The 16,424-nt window shown below is 56.8% G+C and overlaps 1 protein-coding gene across 1 annotated transcript in view; it reads left to right on the top strand.

Moving 5' to 3' along the window:
• The window catches only part of TLN1 (talin 1), a 32,090-nt gene extending 16,823 nt beyond the window's left edge, over window positions 1-15,267 (top strand). The window contains 31 exon segments of the mRNA XM_010008778.1: window positions 1-86; window positions 252-449; window positions 785-924; window positions 1,023-1,116; window positions 1,278-1,367; window positions 1,543-1,665; window positions 1,848-1,991; window positions 2,311-2,472; window positions 2,561-2,701; window positions 3,651-3,832; window positions 4,116-4,248; window positions 4,364-4,465; window positions 4,589-4,632; window positions 4,634-4,757; window positions 4,918-5,067; window positions 5,191-5,292; window positions 5,417-5,536; window positions 6,068-6,214; window positions 7,151-7,317; window positions 7,697-7,880; window positions 8,139-8,264; window positions 8,576-8,692; window positions 8,769-8,954; window positions 9,067-9,174; window positions 12,124-12,229; window positions 12,357-12,475; window positions 12,780-12,905; window positions 13,041-13,103; window positions 13,363-13,545; window positions 14,200-14,325; window positions 14,932-15,267. Of these exon segments, the coding sequence (XP_010007080.1) occupies window positions 1-86; window positions 252-449; window positions 785-924; window positions 1,023-1,116; window positions 1,278-1,367; window positions 1,543-1,665; window positions 1,848-1,991; window positions 2,311-2,472; window positions 2,561-2,701; window positions 3,651-3,832; window positions 4,116-4,248; window positions 4,364-4,465; window positions 4,589-4,632; window positions 4,634-4,757; window positions 4,918-5,067; window positions 5,191-5,292; window positions 5,417-5,536; window positions 6,068-6,214; window positions 7,151-7,317; window positions 7,697-7,880; window positions 8,139-8,264; window positions 8,576-8,692; window positions 8,769-8,954; window positions 9,067-9,174; window positions 12,124-12,229; window positions 12,357-12,475; window positions 12,780-12,905; window positions 13,041-13,103; window positions 13,363-13,545; window positions 14,200-14,325; window positions 14,932-15,063 (4,025 nt within the window). The 3' untranslated portion in view covers window positions 15,064-15,267.
• Window positions 15,268-16,424: the final 1,157 nt, after the last annotated feature.

Raw genomic sequence — 16,424 nt, 5'->3', positions numbered from 1 at the left:
GCGTCAACTGCCTGCCGGGACAACGGGATGTGGATGCTGCCATCCGCATGGTGGGAGAGGCCAGCAAGAGGCTGCTGGCAGATTCGGTGAGCTGAGCAGGGGCGGGAGGAGAAAGGGAAAGCCTTGTAGAAGGGCAAACAGGTCTGTCCACACCAGCTTCCTCTGCAGCATATCCCCAAGCATGTGCAAAACCTTCATCCTCTGTCTCCATCCCCCTCGCTACCTCTCCTAACTTTTCTCCCTGCCTCCAGTTCCCTCCCAGCACCAAGAGCTTCCAGGAGGCGCAGAGCCAGCTGAACCGGGCGGCTGCAGGGCTGAACCAGTCAGCCAAGGAGCTGGTGCAGGCATCGCGTGGCACCCCTCAAGACCTGGCCAAGTCCTCTGGCAAATTTGGGCAGGACTTCAATGAGTTCTTGCAGGCGGGAGTGGAGATGGCCAGCCAGTCCCCGGTAAGAGCAAACACCTGTTGGGGGTTCCTGGGTACTGTGAGGGGTTTGGGGTGCCTGAGAAGGCAGCTGGCTGGAGGCAGGTTAGCCTGGCAGTGGTGATTAGGCTGGCTGTGGCAAACACAGCTGGTGGGATGTGGTCCGGGGCTGTGCAAAGCAGCAGCAACAGGGAGGAAGTGGCTTGGGGTTGTTCAGCAAGAGTTACCGCCATATTCTTGCTGTTGGTGAACAAGTTTGATGAAGGGAACCGGCTCAGCTTGAAAACCACTGGAGAAAACCCTGAGTGGGTGTGGAGCTTGGAAGTCTGCTGCAGCTAAACTCTTTTTGTTTCCTTGCAGAGTAAGGAAGACCAGGCGCAGGTGGTGTCGAACTTGAAGAGCATCTCCATGTCCTCCAGCAAGCTGTTGCTGGCTGCAAAGGCGCTGTCCGCCGACCCTGCAGCCCCCAACCTCAAGAATCAGCTGGCAGCAGCAGCACGGTAGGAAGAACCACTCCCTGTGAGCTGTTTGCTGTAGCAGTGGGCCCAGGTGGCGGGGCTGGTGTTGATCCGTGGGTCTTTCTCCCTGTCCCCATCAGGGCCGTGACCGACAGCATTAACCAGCTGATCACCATGTGCACCCAGCAGGCACCAGGCCAGAAGGAGTGCGACAACGCCCTGCGTGAGCTGGAGGTGAGAAACCACATCTTGACGAAGCAGTGGAGGGGCTGAGATGGCTGGGTGATGAGGTGGGGGAGGAGGGAGCTGCACCCTGCTGCAAGGGGCAGGAGGGAGCAAAGAGGAGATGCCAGTGGAAGGCACGAACCACTCCCCTGAATCATGTGTCCCTACAGACGGTGAAGGAACTGTTAGAGAACCCCACCCAGACCGTCAATGATATGTCCTACTTCAACTGCCTTGACAGTGTTATGGAGAACTCCAAGGTGAGCTCTGAGCTGGAGGTGGAGGTTTGGAGAAGGATGGGGAAGTCTGGGAAGCATGTTGGGCAAAGGAAAAGGTAGTTCCACCCCTGTTAATGAAACATACTGACTTCTGAGCCTTGGAGCATAGTGCAGGAGTAGGTGGTGGTCTCTGACTAGTGCATGGTATGTCCTGCAGGTGCTGGGAGAGTCCATGGCTGGCATCTCCCAGAATGCCAAGAACAGCAAACTGCCCGAGTTTGGTGACTCCATCAGTGCTGCCTCCAAAGCTCTGTGCGGGCTGACAGAAGCAGCTGCACAGGTGAGACACGTTTGGTCCCAGCCCTCATTGTTACCCCTGATGCATAGTTGCCATATGCATCTCTCTCCTGCCCCTACAAGCCTGGCCCCCTGGTATGGTGCTGCCAGCCTCCTCTGTAGCCCATGCCCACTCTGGGCCACCCCACTGTTCTTGAGTTCTCACCACCTCTCTCCTGATTCTAGGCTGCCTACCTTGTGGGTGTCTCGGACCCCAACAGCCAGGCTGGACAGCAGGGCTTGGTAGACCCCACTCAGTTTGCCAGAGCTAACCAAGCTATCCAGATGGCCTGCCAGAACCTGGTGGACCCTGCTTGCACCCAGTCCCAGGTGAGCATGAGATGGGGCACCGTTACGGGCATTTTCTTGGACGAAAGGGAATTCAAAGCTATTTGGAAGAGCTGCTTCTCAAGAGCTGGCCAAGATTATGGCTTGTGTTTCATCAGCTGTTTGAGGAACTAGCTGTCAGCTTTGGTGCAATGGTGACAGTTCAGATGAGGGGCTGTATGGACATGCAGGACCTTGGCAGTCCATCTAGGATCCCAAGAAAGAACTCTGCTCCCTGGTGCCCAACATGGGGCTGGTGGGAAGGGAGAGAGCTGGAGGGATGGGACATCCTGGTGGAGCCTCATCCTGCTCTTCCCCACAGGTGCTGTCAGCAGCCACCATCGTAGCGAAGCACACCTCGGCCCTGTGCAACACCTGCCGCCTGGCCTCCTCCCGCACCGCCAACCCTGTGGCCAAGCGCCAGTTTGTCCAGTCAGCCAAGGAGGTGGCCAACAGCACGGCCAACCTGGTGAAGACCATCAAGGTGTGGTCTCCCTGCTGGGGCACCGTGGTGGGGATGGGACGTGGGGCACGGTGTGGGTTGGGTAACTTCTCTGATCTCTCCACGCCAGGCGCTGGATGGTGACTTCAACGAGGAGAACCGGGAGCGGTGCCGCGCTGCCACCGCCCCTCTCATAGAGGCTGTGGATAACCTGACAGCTTTTGCCTCCAACCCAGAGTTTGCCACTGTTCCTGCCCAGATCAGCCCAGAGGTGAGATGCCACGGGGGCTGGGAGAGTGATGGGGGCTGCCAGAGATTGAGGAGGAGCTCCTGAGCTTGTGATGGAGACCCAGTGTGGGGATAGTGCCTTGGGAGGGTGGCAAGCCTTGACTTCGAGGGGCTGCTCTGAGCTGAGGGTCATGAGAGTGGGGGGTAACTTCCCAGGCACAGTCCCTCACATGCATCACTGGTCCATCACTGGGAACCTAATAAAGTTCAGTAAAGGCAAGTGCAGGGTCCTGCACCTAGGGAGGAATAACCTCAGGCACCAGTGCAGGTTAGAGGTTTGCCTGCTGGAAAGGAGCTCTGTGAAGGACCTGGGAGTCCTGCTGGGCAATAATGGCCCAGCAATATACCCTTGTGGCCAAGAAGGTAAATAACATCCTGGGGTGCATTAAGAAGAGTGTGACCAGCAAGTTGAGGGGCATCTTCTTCCCCCTTTGCCCTAGTGAGGCCAGAGGCCACATCTGGAGTAATGTGTCCAGTTCTGGGCCCCCAGTACAAGAAAGACAAAGAACTACTGGAAAGAGGGCTACAAAGTTGATCAGGGCACTGAAACATCTGTCTTATGAGCCTTCATCACCTTATGAAGACCTGGGTCTGTTTAGCCAGGAGAAGGCTGAGAGGAGATCTTATAAATGCTTAAAAATAGCTAAAGTTCACGTGTCAAGAGCGTGGGGACAGAATCTTTTCAGGGGTGACCCAGCTGGGCAAGGGGCAACAGGCACAAACTGAAACACAGGAAATACCATCTGAACATGAGGATAAAATTTACCGTGAGGGTGACAGAGCACTGGAACAGGCTTCCCAGGAAGGCTGTGGAGTCTCCTTCTGTGGAGATACTCAAAACCTGCCTGGATGCCATCCCGTGCAACCTGTTTTTGCAGATGATCTCCAGAGTTCCCTTTCAGCCCCTGCCATTCTCTGATCTCCTTTCACAGGGCCGCAGAGCCATGGAGCCCATTGTCTCTTCAGCCAAGACCATGCTGGAGAGCTCTGCTGGCCTCATCCAGACCGCCCGCTCCCTGGCCGTCAACCCCAAGGACCCGCCGCAGTGGTCGGTGCTGGCTGGACACTCTCGCACCGTCTCGGACTCCATCAAGAAGCTGATCACCAACATGAGGTGAGGCGAGACCTGCCCTTGGCCACAGCCCCATCCCTGCTGGCAGGTACCCCTGCTTTGAACTAACATCTCTGAGGATGTTTTGTCTCGTCTTGTCCTTGTCTGCTGCCGATGGGTGGAGGCAAGGGGTGGGGCAGAAGATGCTGTCCCTCTTGTCCTGCACTCGAGCTGCTCCTCCATCCCTGGCATTGGTTGATGGGAATGCGTGCCAGCATGCTGGGTCTCTATGATGCCAGGTTGCTGGGGTCAAAGGGGTGGCATAACTGATTCCTCTGTCATGCAGGGACAAAGCTCCAGGACAGCGGGAGTGTGATGAAGCCATCGAAGTCCTGAACAGATGCATGCGGGAGGTGGACCAGGCCTCCCTTGCTGCCATCAGCCAGCAGCTGGCCCCCCGAGAAGACATCTCCCAGGAGGTGGGTCAGGGAAGTGCTGCTGCAAGGCTCAACAGGGGCAGGCGTCCTTTCCTCAGGCTCCCAGCAGGACCCTAGCCCTGCTGCAGCCTCACGCGATGCCCTCTTTTTGCAACAGGCTTTGCACAACCAGATGATCACAGCTGTCCAGGAGATCAGCAACCTGATCGAGCCTGTGGCCAGCGCGGCACGGGCCGAGGCCTCGCAGCTGGGGCACAAGGTAACACAGGGATAGGGAGCTGCTGACAAGGCACTCAGTGCACATGGAGGAGCTTGTGGTGGGAGGGAAGGCACAAGGGAGCTGGGGCTGGAAGCTGCTGATGCTGATGCTGCTCTTCCGTAGGTGTCCCAGATGGCACAGTACTTTGAGCCGCTCATTATGGCGGCTGGGAGCTGCCTCCAAAACACCCAACCACCAGCAGCAGATGAACCTCCTGGACCAGACCAAAACGCTGGCTGAGTCTGCCTTGCAGATGCTGTATACAGCCAAGGAGGCTGGTGGGAACCCCAAGGTGAGCAGGAGCACATGTCAGTGGGATGCTCCCCTTTGCATGTGGGTGCTGTGTGATGCACATGTGTGTGCCAGACACGGGAACCTGAGGTAAGTGTGCAGCATCCCTGTCAGGATGGGAGCTGCTGCCCGCATATCTTCACTCTTGCTCATCTTTGCAGCAAGCTGCCCACACCCAGGAAGCTCTGGAGGAGGCTGTGCAGATGATGAAGGAAGCAGTGGAGGACCTGACCACCACCCTGAATGAGGCAGCCAGCGCTGCAGGTGTTGTCGGGGGCATGGTGGACTCCATCACCCAGGCCATCAACCAGGTGAGGGGAGGGTGGAGTGGACCTGGCTAGGGCTATGGGTGGAAGAGACGAACAGTCAGGGTGAAACCCTACAAAGTATTTGGACTGGAGCTGGAGCCAGAGTCTCATGATTGTCTCTTTCAGCTGGATGAGGGACCAATGGGCGAGCCAGAGGGCAGCTTTGTGGACTACCAGACCACCATGGTGAAGACAGCCAAGGCCATTGCAGTGACTGTGCAGGAGATGGTGGGTGCAAGCAAGCCTAATACTGCAGGAAGCAGTGCCTGCCTCCCAAGCAGGGTGACTACCCTCCTTGCTTGCCCATCCCAGCACTGGTCCCCTCCAACTCCTACTTTTCTTCCACCGACAGGTCACTAAATCCACCACCAACCCAGACGAGCTGGGCATACTGGCCAACCAGCTCACCAACGACTATGGGCAGCTGGCACAAGAGGCCAAGCTGGCTGCCCTCACTGCTGAGAATGAGGAGGTGAGAGCATGGGGGAGAGTGCTGGAGTTGTGCTGTGGGCCAGAGCAGGGTCTGCTGAGGTGTGAGAGCAGAGGACAGGGACACTCAAACCTCCTGACAGCTGGGGACAGGAAACATTCCCTGCACACCTCCCCTGCAAGACAGTGTGCAAATGTGGAGCAATACCTCCTTTCCATGTTCCCCCTCTGGAGTGGGAGGTTTGGGATGGAGGAGCTGGGTGGGAGTGGCTGGTGTTTCCCAGCAGGTACCACTGATGCTGGGTCTCTCACACATGTATTCCCCTCCAGATTGGCTCCCACATCAAGCGCCGGGTGCAGGAGCTGGGTCACGGCTGCTCCTGACAGCTGGGGACAGGAAACATTCCCTGCACACCTCCCCTGCAAGACAGTGTGCAAATGTGGAGCAATACCTCCTTTCCATGTTCCCCCTCTGGAGTGGGAGGTTTGGGATGGAGGAGCTGGGTGGGAGTGGCTGGTGTTTCCCAGCAGGTACCACTGATGCTGGGTCTCTCACACATGTATTCCCCTCCAGATTGGCTCCCACATCAAGCGCCGGGTGCAGGAGCTGGGTCACGGCTGTGCCGCCCTGGTCACCAAGGCTGGAGCCCTGCAGTGCAGCCCCAGCGATGCCTACACCAAGAAGGAGCTGATAGAGAGTGCACGCAAGGTTTCTGAGAAGGTAAGTGGCCCAGAGAGAAATTACGACAGCATGGCGAGGTGGGAGGGATGCTGTATTGAGCCATATGCTCTTGGAGCCAGCATGCTAGGTTCTCCCTGAGTCCTGGTGGGCTCTGCCACCTCTCTCAGCTCACCCTGCCCAGCTGACAGGGTGGAGGTTGGATCCCCCTCTCCAGGCACCCGTAACTGTTGTTTGTGCTTTGGTGGGTGAATGTTGTCTCCAGGTGCTGCCTGCTGTTGTGCCAATGAAAGCCTGCCAAGAGAGACTGATTTACATGCTGGTGGTAGCTCAAATCAGCCCTTGTAGCACTGGGCATAGTGTTTGCTCCATCTCCAGCCAAGCTAGCTTCTCTTTCTGGGTGATGGATCTACCCCTTACCTTCTGGCATGGTGGACAGCATTCTGTCCATTATTCAGTCTGAAGATCAGACTTTTGAGTAACAGATGAAGATATGGCTAAAAACTGTGCTTGGAGAGCATAAAGGAGTGGTGCTTGTCAGCAAAATCATGAAAGCAAGACAAACACTTGTTCATCATGCCAGGCATGTGCCTGCATGCTCAGGACCTCCTGCAGATTCTTCCTTTCCAAGATTGCTTTCCATCAGGAAACTTGTTCTCCCGTGAGTGCTTGCCCAAGAACAGATACTGAGCTTAGCAGCTAAAGAGGGAATGAGCTGTGATGTTCTGTTGCCCATCATGGTAACCTTATTTATTTGAAAACTACTAGAGTCCAATACCTTCTGAACCCCCAAACACAATAGTCACAAAGTAAAAATAAATAACTGGAAGCTAAGAAGCAGTGTCCAGACCACACAATTCCCAGTTCCTTTCTTTGGTATGGAGCAGCTTCATCCTGGGAGGTGTCAGAGAAGGTGTGTGCAGCAGGGGTTGCCTGAACCTGTTCTGATGCCCCAGTCACCCTACTTGTATCCTACAGGTGTCTCACGTGCTGGCAGCTCTTCAGGCTGGGAACCGTGGGACACAAGCCTGCATCACAGCAGCCAGTGCTGTCTCTGGCATCATTGCTGACCTCGACACCACCATCATGTTTGCCACGGCAGGAACCCTCAACCGGGAGAACTCTGAGACCTTTGCAGACCACAGGTACCCAGGCACCTCGCTCAGCCTCTGCTCAGCTCAGAGATGGGGGTGGTCAGGCTCTGTCCCATGGTCTCCTGTCTTTCTGAGTGGTGGACCAGCCCCAAGGAGAGCTGCAAGTTCAGCTCACACACACAGAATCACAGAAGAGTGGTTGGGGTTAGAAGGGACCTTTGGAGATCATCTAGTCCAACTCCCCTGCTAGAGCAGGATCCCCTAGAGCAAATTACACAGGAACACATCCAGGCAAGTTTTGAATGTCTCCAGGATTGAGCTTGTATTCCACCTTGTGCTTACAGACAGCAGGGTCCACAGTCTTTACATACCAAGGACCACGTGTGCATGTAGAGGGCTTTGTCCTCTCTGACTCGTTTCTTCTCCCTAGAGAGGGCATCTTGAAGACTGCCAAGGCACTGGTGGAGGACACCAAGGTGTTAGTGCAGAATGCCACAGCCAGCCAGGAGAAGCTAGCCCAGGCTGCCCAGTCCTCTGTGTCCACCATCACCCGCCTGGCAGAGGTGGTGAAGCTGGGTGCTGCCAGCCTGGGATCTGAAGACCCAGAGACTCAGGTAGGATGGGACGTGTAGGGTGAATGGAGGCCTCTTGTATGTTGCTTGAGAGGCTTGAGGGTTCCAGGTGTCATGTGGTGCTCTGGGCTGCATCCTGCATGTTGTGGAGAGGATTGGCTGGGCTTTGCTGGTGCTAGCAGAGCTGGACCCCCTGTGTGGCCTGCGATACCCAAATTTCTCACTGCTGGGCCACACGACCTGTGTGTCCAGGTGCCTGAGTGTGACCCAATGCAATTGCCCTGGTCTTGCTCTCCCCAGGTGGTCCTGATCAATGCTGTGAAGGATGTGGCCAAGGCACTTGGAGACCTGATTGGTGCCACCAAGGCAGCTGCTGGCAAAGCTGGGGATGACCCTGCTGTCTACCAGCTGAAGAACTCTGCCAAGGTCTGAACTGGGCGTGGTGGGAAGGAGAGTATGGTGCAGAGGGGACTGGAGAAAAGAGTGGGGGTGCTTCCCTGCCTAGCTGGGGGCAGGAGGACAACTGTGGGGCAGGCAGGGCTAGAGGGGAGGAAGGGGTACATGAAAGGCAGGGCACAGCATGCAGACGAGGCATTGAGTAGGAGAACAAGATGAGGTGGTGTGAGAGGAGTATGGGGATGGGGCTATTTTATACCAAACTACAGGGGAGGGACAGGTGCTGGCAGCAGCCTCGAGCTTGCATAGCACTTCACCAGGCTCCCTTTTCCTTTCCACAGGTGATGGTGACAAATGTCACTTCCTTGCTGAAGACAGTGAAGGCTGTTGAGGACGAGGCCACGAAGGGGACGCGGGCGCTGGAGGCCACCATAGAGCACATACGCCAAGAGCTGGCAGTGAGTATGGCCACGGTGCTGCCACCGTCCCTCCCGCCTGCTGCCCTGGGGCTCACCTCTGCCTCTCCCCTGGCAGGTCTTCTCCTCCCCAGTGCCACCTGCCAAGGTCTCCACCCCAGAGGACTTCATCCGTATGACGAAGGGCATCACGATGGCCACAGCCAAGGCGGTGGCCGCCGGCAACTCGTGTCGGCAGGAGGATGTCATTGCCACGGCCAACCTGAGCCGCCGTGCCATCGCTGACATGCTGCGTGCCTGCAAGGTGGGGTGGGGTGGGATGGGATGTGGGACTGGCAAGGTTTGTGGGGGTGCTGCGGGTGCCAGCAGGGTTGGCGCTGGATGCCAATGGGATCTTTCCTGTCTCTGGCTTTCAGGAAGCTGCCTACCACCCAGAGGTGAGCGGGGACGTGCGGCAGCGGGCGCTGCGCTTTGGCAAGGAGTGTGCCGGTGGCTACCTGGAGCTGCTGGAGCATGTGCTGGTGGTGAGTGTTCCCACCACGGTTCCCCTGCTGTGCAGAGGCCACCTGTAGAGCTCCCCGTATCCCCATGGTCTTCTGGGCTCTCCCCTTCCTGCTAAGGTCTTTGCACTGCCCTGTTTACTACCTGTGCTGGCACAGCACATCTGAACTCCTGCCTGGGAAGCAGAAAGATAAAGAGGCTCTGAAGAAAGGTATTTGGCTAACAACAGATGAAGATTAACTGGCTGTAAACAGATGGATGCTGGAAATTTGACAACACAGAAGCAAATCCTGAAGCAGCTTCCAGTAAAAGTGGTGGGAGTAAGAGACTTCAGGCAGTGTGAAAACAGCTTGTTAAGGTCACTGCAGTGTGGGTGGTGTTTTGTGCCCATGATAGCAGAGGTGATGATTGCAAACACCAGCTGCACCCTGTTTATCCAGTCTTCCTCTATCTCAGCCTTCCCAAGAACTTCAGCTGGCTGTTTTCATTAACTGTCCTACAAGACGGGTGTAATTTACAAGAAGCAAATTAAGACTGTAGAGCGGTAGAAAGGATCGAGTGAGGTCCTTCCAGTAGTTTGCATTCTTGGCAAGTTTGCAAAGGTGGAGTCGAGGGTACTGGAGAGATGCACAGACCTAGCCCACAGTGCTGCAGGAGCCCTCAAACCAGAGTCAGGAAAAAGACTGAGGGCGAGTCAGGCCTGTAGCAGGGTTTCACTAAGCTGGTTAGAAGGGCTTGGTGGGAGTGTGCCAGTCAGGCTCACCAGACACAAGGCGGTGGAGCTCCGACTGTGGTTTCCTGCAGGGAAAGCTCCTTTAGGCAGAGGTTAACCAGCACTGGCAGCACACAGGGGAGGTGGGCAGGCATCAATTGCTAGAAATTGAAGCTGGGTGGAGAGCAAGTCAAAGGGTTGTTTTATCTGAAGGAAGTAACCATTGGGGTTCAGATTCAAGGAGTACAGTGAGTTTTCCATCCTCTATGTCTAGATCAAATGTCTGTCTGGAAGATGCTTGAGCTACACATAAGTCATGGCAGCCAAGGTTGGAGTGCTAAGGAGAAATTCTCTGGCTGACCTGTTAGCAGATGATTGGGAAAATCGTGACTTAGTGGCACGTGGCAGTGCCTGAGGTCAGCCTACTTGCAGGAACACACTATTCTGCTGTATTTAGAGTGTGACCATCCGGCCACCACACAATGTCTCGTAAATATTTGATACAATCCCATGAAGTGTTCGCTGCAGGTGCATCTTAGTAAGCTCAGCCTCCAGGGTACCTTCAGCTCCAGAGAGAGACCACTTAGCAGTTTTAAACATGTCGCAAGGACAGATAGCAGGCTTAATAACGTGGCATTTAGTCTGGATGAGTGTATGAGGACAAGCCACCCATCTCGTGTGTACCCTCAGCCTGGGGATTCTAAGCCACAGACAGCTCCAGAGACTTTGCTGGGATGGCTTCACACAAGTCCTGGGTAAAGCCATGAGCTCCCCAGCTTCTGCAGTACTCTAGTCTGCAGAGGCAAGAACGAAGCACGTGGGGTCCCATTTATCAGAGGGCAGCAGGTCCCTGGAAAGCCGCAAGCAGGAAGGATGTAAGGGAATGGGAGGGGAGATGGTGGATGTGATGCTGCCTCACTCCCCAGCAGCAGCAAGCCCATTACTGTGTGCTGGGTCCCCATGGGGATCAGTGCCTTGCATGGAATGTGAATGAGCATGGTTAGGGTTCAAGAAAGAGGGTTATTTGACTCAGGATGGAAAACGTGTCTCCCAGCAGAGGAGTGGGAACGCCTGCATATTTCACTGGGGAGGGGAAGGAATTTCAACCGCCACGGGGACTCGGTATTTGGTAACAATAGGTCTCTCCCTGCAAAAGCAAGAGAGATCTGGTGACTGAAAACTGCAGTGAAGCAGTTCAGAGTCGGGAGAAATAAGATTTAAAGGGGGCAAGGAGGAGAGTGGCTCTGTAGCTGCTCTGGGTGTGGGTGGCTTGTCCAGCCTTGAGAGCCTCATCCAGGTGCTCCCCCAGCACTGCCAGGCTGAAGTATGAGCTAACGATGGCAGCACAGCTTCTCGCCTGGGACCTCTGATCCTTCATTCCCACCTCTCTTGGCTGTGCTGCACTCCCTACTGGAGAGCACCTACCTCTCCTGTGCTCCCCATGCCCCTGTCCCCAGCATCCACGTGTTCTGGCCAGGCTGTTCACTGCTCTTTCTCTCTCTTCTCCCTCCCTCTCTCCCTGTCAGCCGGTGAGTAAGGTGGCGTTGGGATGCCTGCTGGTGTCTAACCTCAGCATGAGCCTTGCTCACAGTGTGTCTGTGTGCCCAGCCCAGTGCTGGGGTGGCACTTGCGTGTCCACAGGGACCCCAGGGTCCGTGTGTGTGTGTGTACTCACACCTGCTCTAGCTGGTGGGCAGCTGCTGCCTGTGCAGTGTGAGTTTGGTCAGGGTGAGCTCTGCTTGTGCCTACAGACCCTGTTTGTGTGTGTGTGTGCACACGTGTGTGCTGTGGTCTTTGCATGTGTCTCACCCTGCTGAAGGACCCTCGTAGCTCTGCCTGCCACCTTGTCCCAGCAGGGACAGCCCTCCTGGGCTGGGACATGCCTCCAGGGTCCCCCCCTTTGCCCAGCTTTTGTTTGCAGACAGATCTCCAAAGAGGGAACAGCAAGGGGGAAATGCTTCAAGAGCCTGAAATGCTTTGTTGGGATAGAGATCTTGGAGGGGGTAGCTGCTGAGTGCAGGAGGGCTTGTTCCAAACATCTTGTTTCGGTGAGATGTCCCAGAAGCTGTGGATGTAGAAGAGTTAAGGGGAAGCTCATCCCATCCTCAGGCCAGAAGAGACCAGCCAGGGCCACTCAAGAAAGCATCACGGACAACACCTGATGTGTAGATGCGTGGAGAGCTTGGGGATCCCAGCCTCCTTCCCTGGCCAGTGTGACATCCCCCTTTTCCAGATGCTTACACCTGCTCCTTCCCCACAGATCCTGCAGAAACCAACTCACGAGCTGAAGCAGCAGCTAGCAGGCTACTCCAAGCGCGTGGCCAGCTCTGTCACTGAGCTCATCCAGGCAGCCGAGGCCATGAAAGGTGAGGAAAAGGTCCCGCTCAAAGGGGCAGGACTGAAGGCTGGGACTAGGCTGGAGGGGCTAGGTAGGACGAGTCAGAAATGAGGCTGCACGCAGGTTTAGCCTTCTTTGCTTCCTGGTGTTACTAGGGACGGAGTGGGTTGACCCAGAAGACCCCACCGTCATCGCTGAGAACGAGCTGCTGGGGGCAGCGGCTTAGGCTGCTGCCAGGAAGCTGGAGCAGCTGAAACCAAGAGCCAAGCCCAAGGTAGTGGTGCTAAGCCTTGGCTGAATCCCAAGCTCAGGTCGGGGTGGACTGGGGCTATCTTGTCAGTGCTTTGGCTGGGTGTGAACAGTGGGAAGCCACATCCAATGGCTGGTCCCTCTTCCGTGGCTCCTCCTGCATCCCATGTTCCCAGCTGGACTTTTCCATGAGCAGTCCAAACCCTCTGGTCCCCCACAGCCCTTAATCCAACTCTATATGTGCTCCTTCAGCCCCTTGATACCATCTTGCTCTGCCTGAACTGTCCCAGCACCCCTGCCTGGGACTCACACCCTGCTTTTGCCTGCAGCAAGCAGATGAGAGCCTGAATTTCGAGGAGCAGATCCTGGAAGCTGCCAAATCCATTGCTGCAGCCACCAGTGCCCTGGTGAAGGCAGCCTCAGCAGCCCAGCGAGAATTAGTGGCCCAAGGAAAGGTAAAGGAAGAGGGAAAGAAAGAAGAAAATGTAGGGGTGTGGTGGATTCTCCCTTCTCCCAGGGCTGTTTGTAGGCCTTGTGCCCCATGGCAAGGGATGCACAGGGCAGCAAGCCTCACTCCTCCATTCTCACAGGTGGGCGCCATCCCCGCCAATGCAGTGGATGATGGACAGTGGTCCCAGGGACTCATTTCAGCTGTGAGTATCAAGGCCATGCTTGAGGGATGAGGGAGACCTTCCTCTTGGTTCCTATTGCAAAGATGAGGCTGCTTTGGCCTTGTGCTTCTCCTCGGTGGAGGAAGCAGCCGTGCTTTTTGCTCCCTCTCCCACCAGCTGAGACATGGCAAGGAAGCTGATTGTCTTCATGCTCTGCCCCACAACCTCCTTGGTGCCAGTCCAGGAATATTCTCCCCTGGGTTGGCTCCTGTACCCCCCCTGACAGCCCCTCTCACCACAGGCACGCATGGTGGCTGCTGCCACCAACAACCTGTGCGAAGCCGCCAATGCAGCAGTGCAGGGCCACGCCAGCGAGGAGAAGCTCATCTCATCTGCCAAGCAGGTGGCTGCCTCCACAGCACAGCTCCTGGTGGCCTGCAAGGTGAAGGCTGACCACGACTCAGAAGCCATGAAGCGGCTCCAGGTGAGTCCCAGGCTGCCTTCCCCAACCCCAGCTGCTCAAGGCGTGGGTGGGAGTGGGGTGAGGGCACGTGGGTGCTCCCCAGAGCTTGTGCTCTCTGCCTGCTTTCTGTCAGCAGGGAGATCATTGGAGCACAGGCTTCAGGTCGATTTGGCTTCACTGCTAGCTGCGTGCCAGGTGTATGAGTGATGCTGGGCTGCTTGAGCCCAGTGGTGTTCAGGGGAATGCCTGAAATATGTGCACTGCATCCCTAGCATTTGTGAGGTTCATGTTAGGGGAGCATATTTGTAGCACCCTTAATCCTCAGAGGCACACAAGATTAATGCCCACACATTGGGGGTTCGACGTCGGGTCCCAGCTCTGGTCCCTTGGGTTCAAGAGGAGGGTTGGTGGGTCTGCTCCCCTGGTGCCTGCCTGACTGCTCAGACAGGAGCCAGAGCTTGGCTGGGAGCAGCAGAGCCTGAAATGGTTATGAGTGGCTGCCAAGGCAGCAAGCCATGTAAAGGAATCCCTGCCTGCAGCTCCAAGCATGCCTGGCTGCCTGTCCTGCCTGCCAGCTTGGCCTGGGGCAGGGGCTCCTTCACACCCCCCGCCTCAGGCTGCCATCGTGCTCTGGGAATGGGGCTCAAGCTGATGCCCTCCTCCTTCCCACTGCAGGCTGCTGGCAATGCGGTGAAGAGAGCGTCAGACAATCTGGTGAAGGCAGCACAGAAGGCAGCTGCCTTCCAGGACCACGATGAGACCGTGGTGGTGAAGGAGAAGATGGTCGGGGGGATTGCACAGGTGAGGAGCAGTGCTGCTTTCATGGGGCATGGGCAGCAATAGCTGCCACCGCAACCTGTGTTAGCGTGGGAACATCCCCTACCACGCACTGCCATGGGATACATCTCCAGAGAGCTTAAAAAATAAGGTGGGTGCATCCATACCACCTAGTTAAGCACTGTGGCTTCACCCTCACCCTGCCACATGTAGCAGTGGGCACAGCCAATCATCGTGCATGCTCCACGACCATAACACCCTGGATTCTCCTTGGTGTGGTGCCCACACTATTCCAGTATCCCTTACATGTGTGAAGGACAGAGCATTGGGTAAGAGGTGACATCTGCCCAGTGTGGGCTGCCTCAGGCCCCAGCGCTGCCCTGCAGCCACAGGCTTGCAGCTTGGAACAGGGCATGTGGGGCTGAGCCCTGGGCGCTGTGCTGCTCCCCCTTATCTCCAGAGGACTCTGGCCCCACCCCAGGGACAACAGCCCTCATGTGTGGGGTCGCACTAGCCCAGGGGGGCTGTGAAGGGGGAGAAGCAGCAGCAGAGAGCCTGGCCTTGGCATCAGCCTTGTCCCAGCCATCCCTGTCAGAAGCAACTGGTGACCCCAGGGCCCTCTCCCGGCAGATCATCGCCGCCCAGGAGGAGATGCTGCGCAAGGAGCGGGAGCTGGAGGAGGCGCGGAAGAAGCTGGCCATGATCCGGCAGCAGCAGTACAAGTTCCTGCCCTCGGAGCTGCGGGATGAGGAGCAGAACTGAGCCTCATGCTCTCCCGCCGCTCACTGCACAGACTGCTGCCCGCCCGCTCCTATTTAAGATGACCCGGCTGAAACAAAGGGCTGCCTGGGCTAGGCCAGAGCTCTGCCCGCACCCAGAGCGCCGGGACTAACCCAGTTGCTGCTCCAAGCCGGTGCCGCACCAGCAGCTCCGCTTTGCCGCCCAGCCCACCTGCCCTTGTGCACCCAGGCACGGCCAGAGCGCCCGGAGGGACCTGGCTGGGCTGGGAGCTGGGGCTGCACCGGCTCAGGGCTCACCCACCAGCCTCAGGGTGCGGGGCTGGAGAGCTCCACCATAGGGGATATTTCTGTGTGCCTTTGTCTGTCCTGCTCGTGCTCCTTTCTCCTCTCCTTACCCGCTTCTCTGCAGTGAGGCTCAGGGAGCAGCACAGTCCCTCCCTGAGCTCTTGCACGGAGCCGCCTTTCACCTCCAATGCCTTATTGCTGGCTGAATCTTCCTCCTCTTCTTCTTGTTCCTCCCCAGCTTCCCTGGGAGGCACTGACCTCCCCTCCATGAGCATCTTCTTCAGCCAGGGCTCCTCTGGGGAACAGCAAGGCTGGAAGCAGTGCCTCTGCTCAAGACGGGAGGTTGGGAAGCTATGGGTCACCCCCAGAGCTGATCTTTGCCTTCCTGTGGGGCTTTTCCCCTTCCCGTGCCCCCAGCCAGCTCTGCCTTCTTTATCCTTCCCAAGTGCCTGCATCATTTTCCAAGATCCACAGTATTTTTGTAACTTCCCATTTCTCTAGTATTGAACCTGCAGCTTTCAAAGTTCATTTATTGCCTCTACCCCAGCTTGTGCCCTTCCCACTAACACCCAGCTCTCACCGGGGTCCCACAGCCCAGCATCCCACCCCTCCTTGGCTCCAGGACCCCTGCCCCTTCCCCCTTTGCACTTGCTGAGGCTTCTCTCACTATTTTGATACTTTAAGCATCCCATATTAAACTTTGAAGGAAACCAGCTCCCTCCGAAGCTCCGGGGTGGGGTGGGGGATGCCGATGTCTCCTTGAAAAGACGCATTCATCAATAAAATCTGATTTTCCTGCTTTCTAGCCGCCTGCCTATCAATGGAACCCCTGCCAGGAGAAAGGTGGGGGAGGGGGCTGGTGGGCAGGGGGCCCACGGGTGCCTGCCCTCCCAGCAGAGACGGGGGGGTGGGGGGGAGCGTGTAGCACGGGTGCTTATACAGCATGGAAAATATTTGAGGCACGTCCAGCCCCAGGCACCCGGCGGGCCGGACCCCCGCTGCCAGCCATGTGCTGGCCCTCGCAGGTTCTGCCGCGGGAAGGATCCCTGGGGATTTTGTTGCTGGGGGATTTGGTCTTTGGGAAGGGGAAAGGGGGGT

This window comes from Chaetura pelagica, unplaced genomic scaffold (genome assembly GCF_000747805.2).
Source record: "Chaetura pelagica isolate M959 unplaced genomic scaffold, ChaPel_1.0 scaffold31, whole genome shotgun sequence".
NCBI lineage: Eukaryota > Metazoa > Chordata > Aves > Apodiformes > Apodidae > Chaetura > Chaetura pelagica.
The sequence above is the reverse complement of the archived record's forward strand: the minus strand, read 5'-3'. Positions and strand labels throughout refer to the sequence as shown.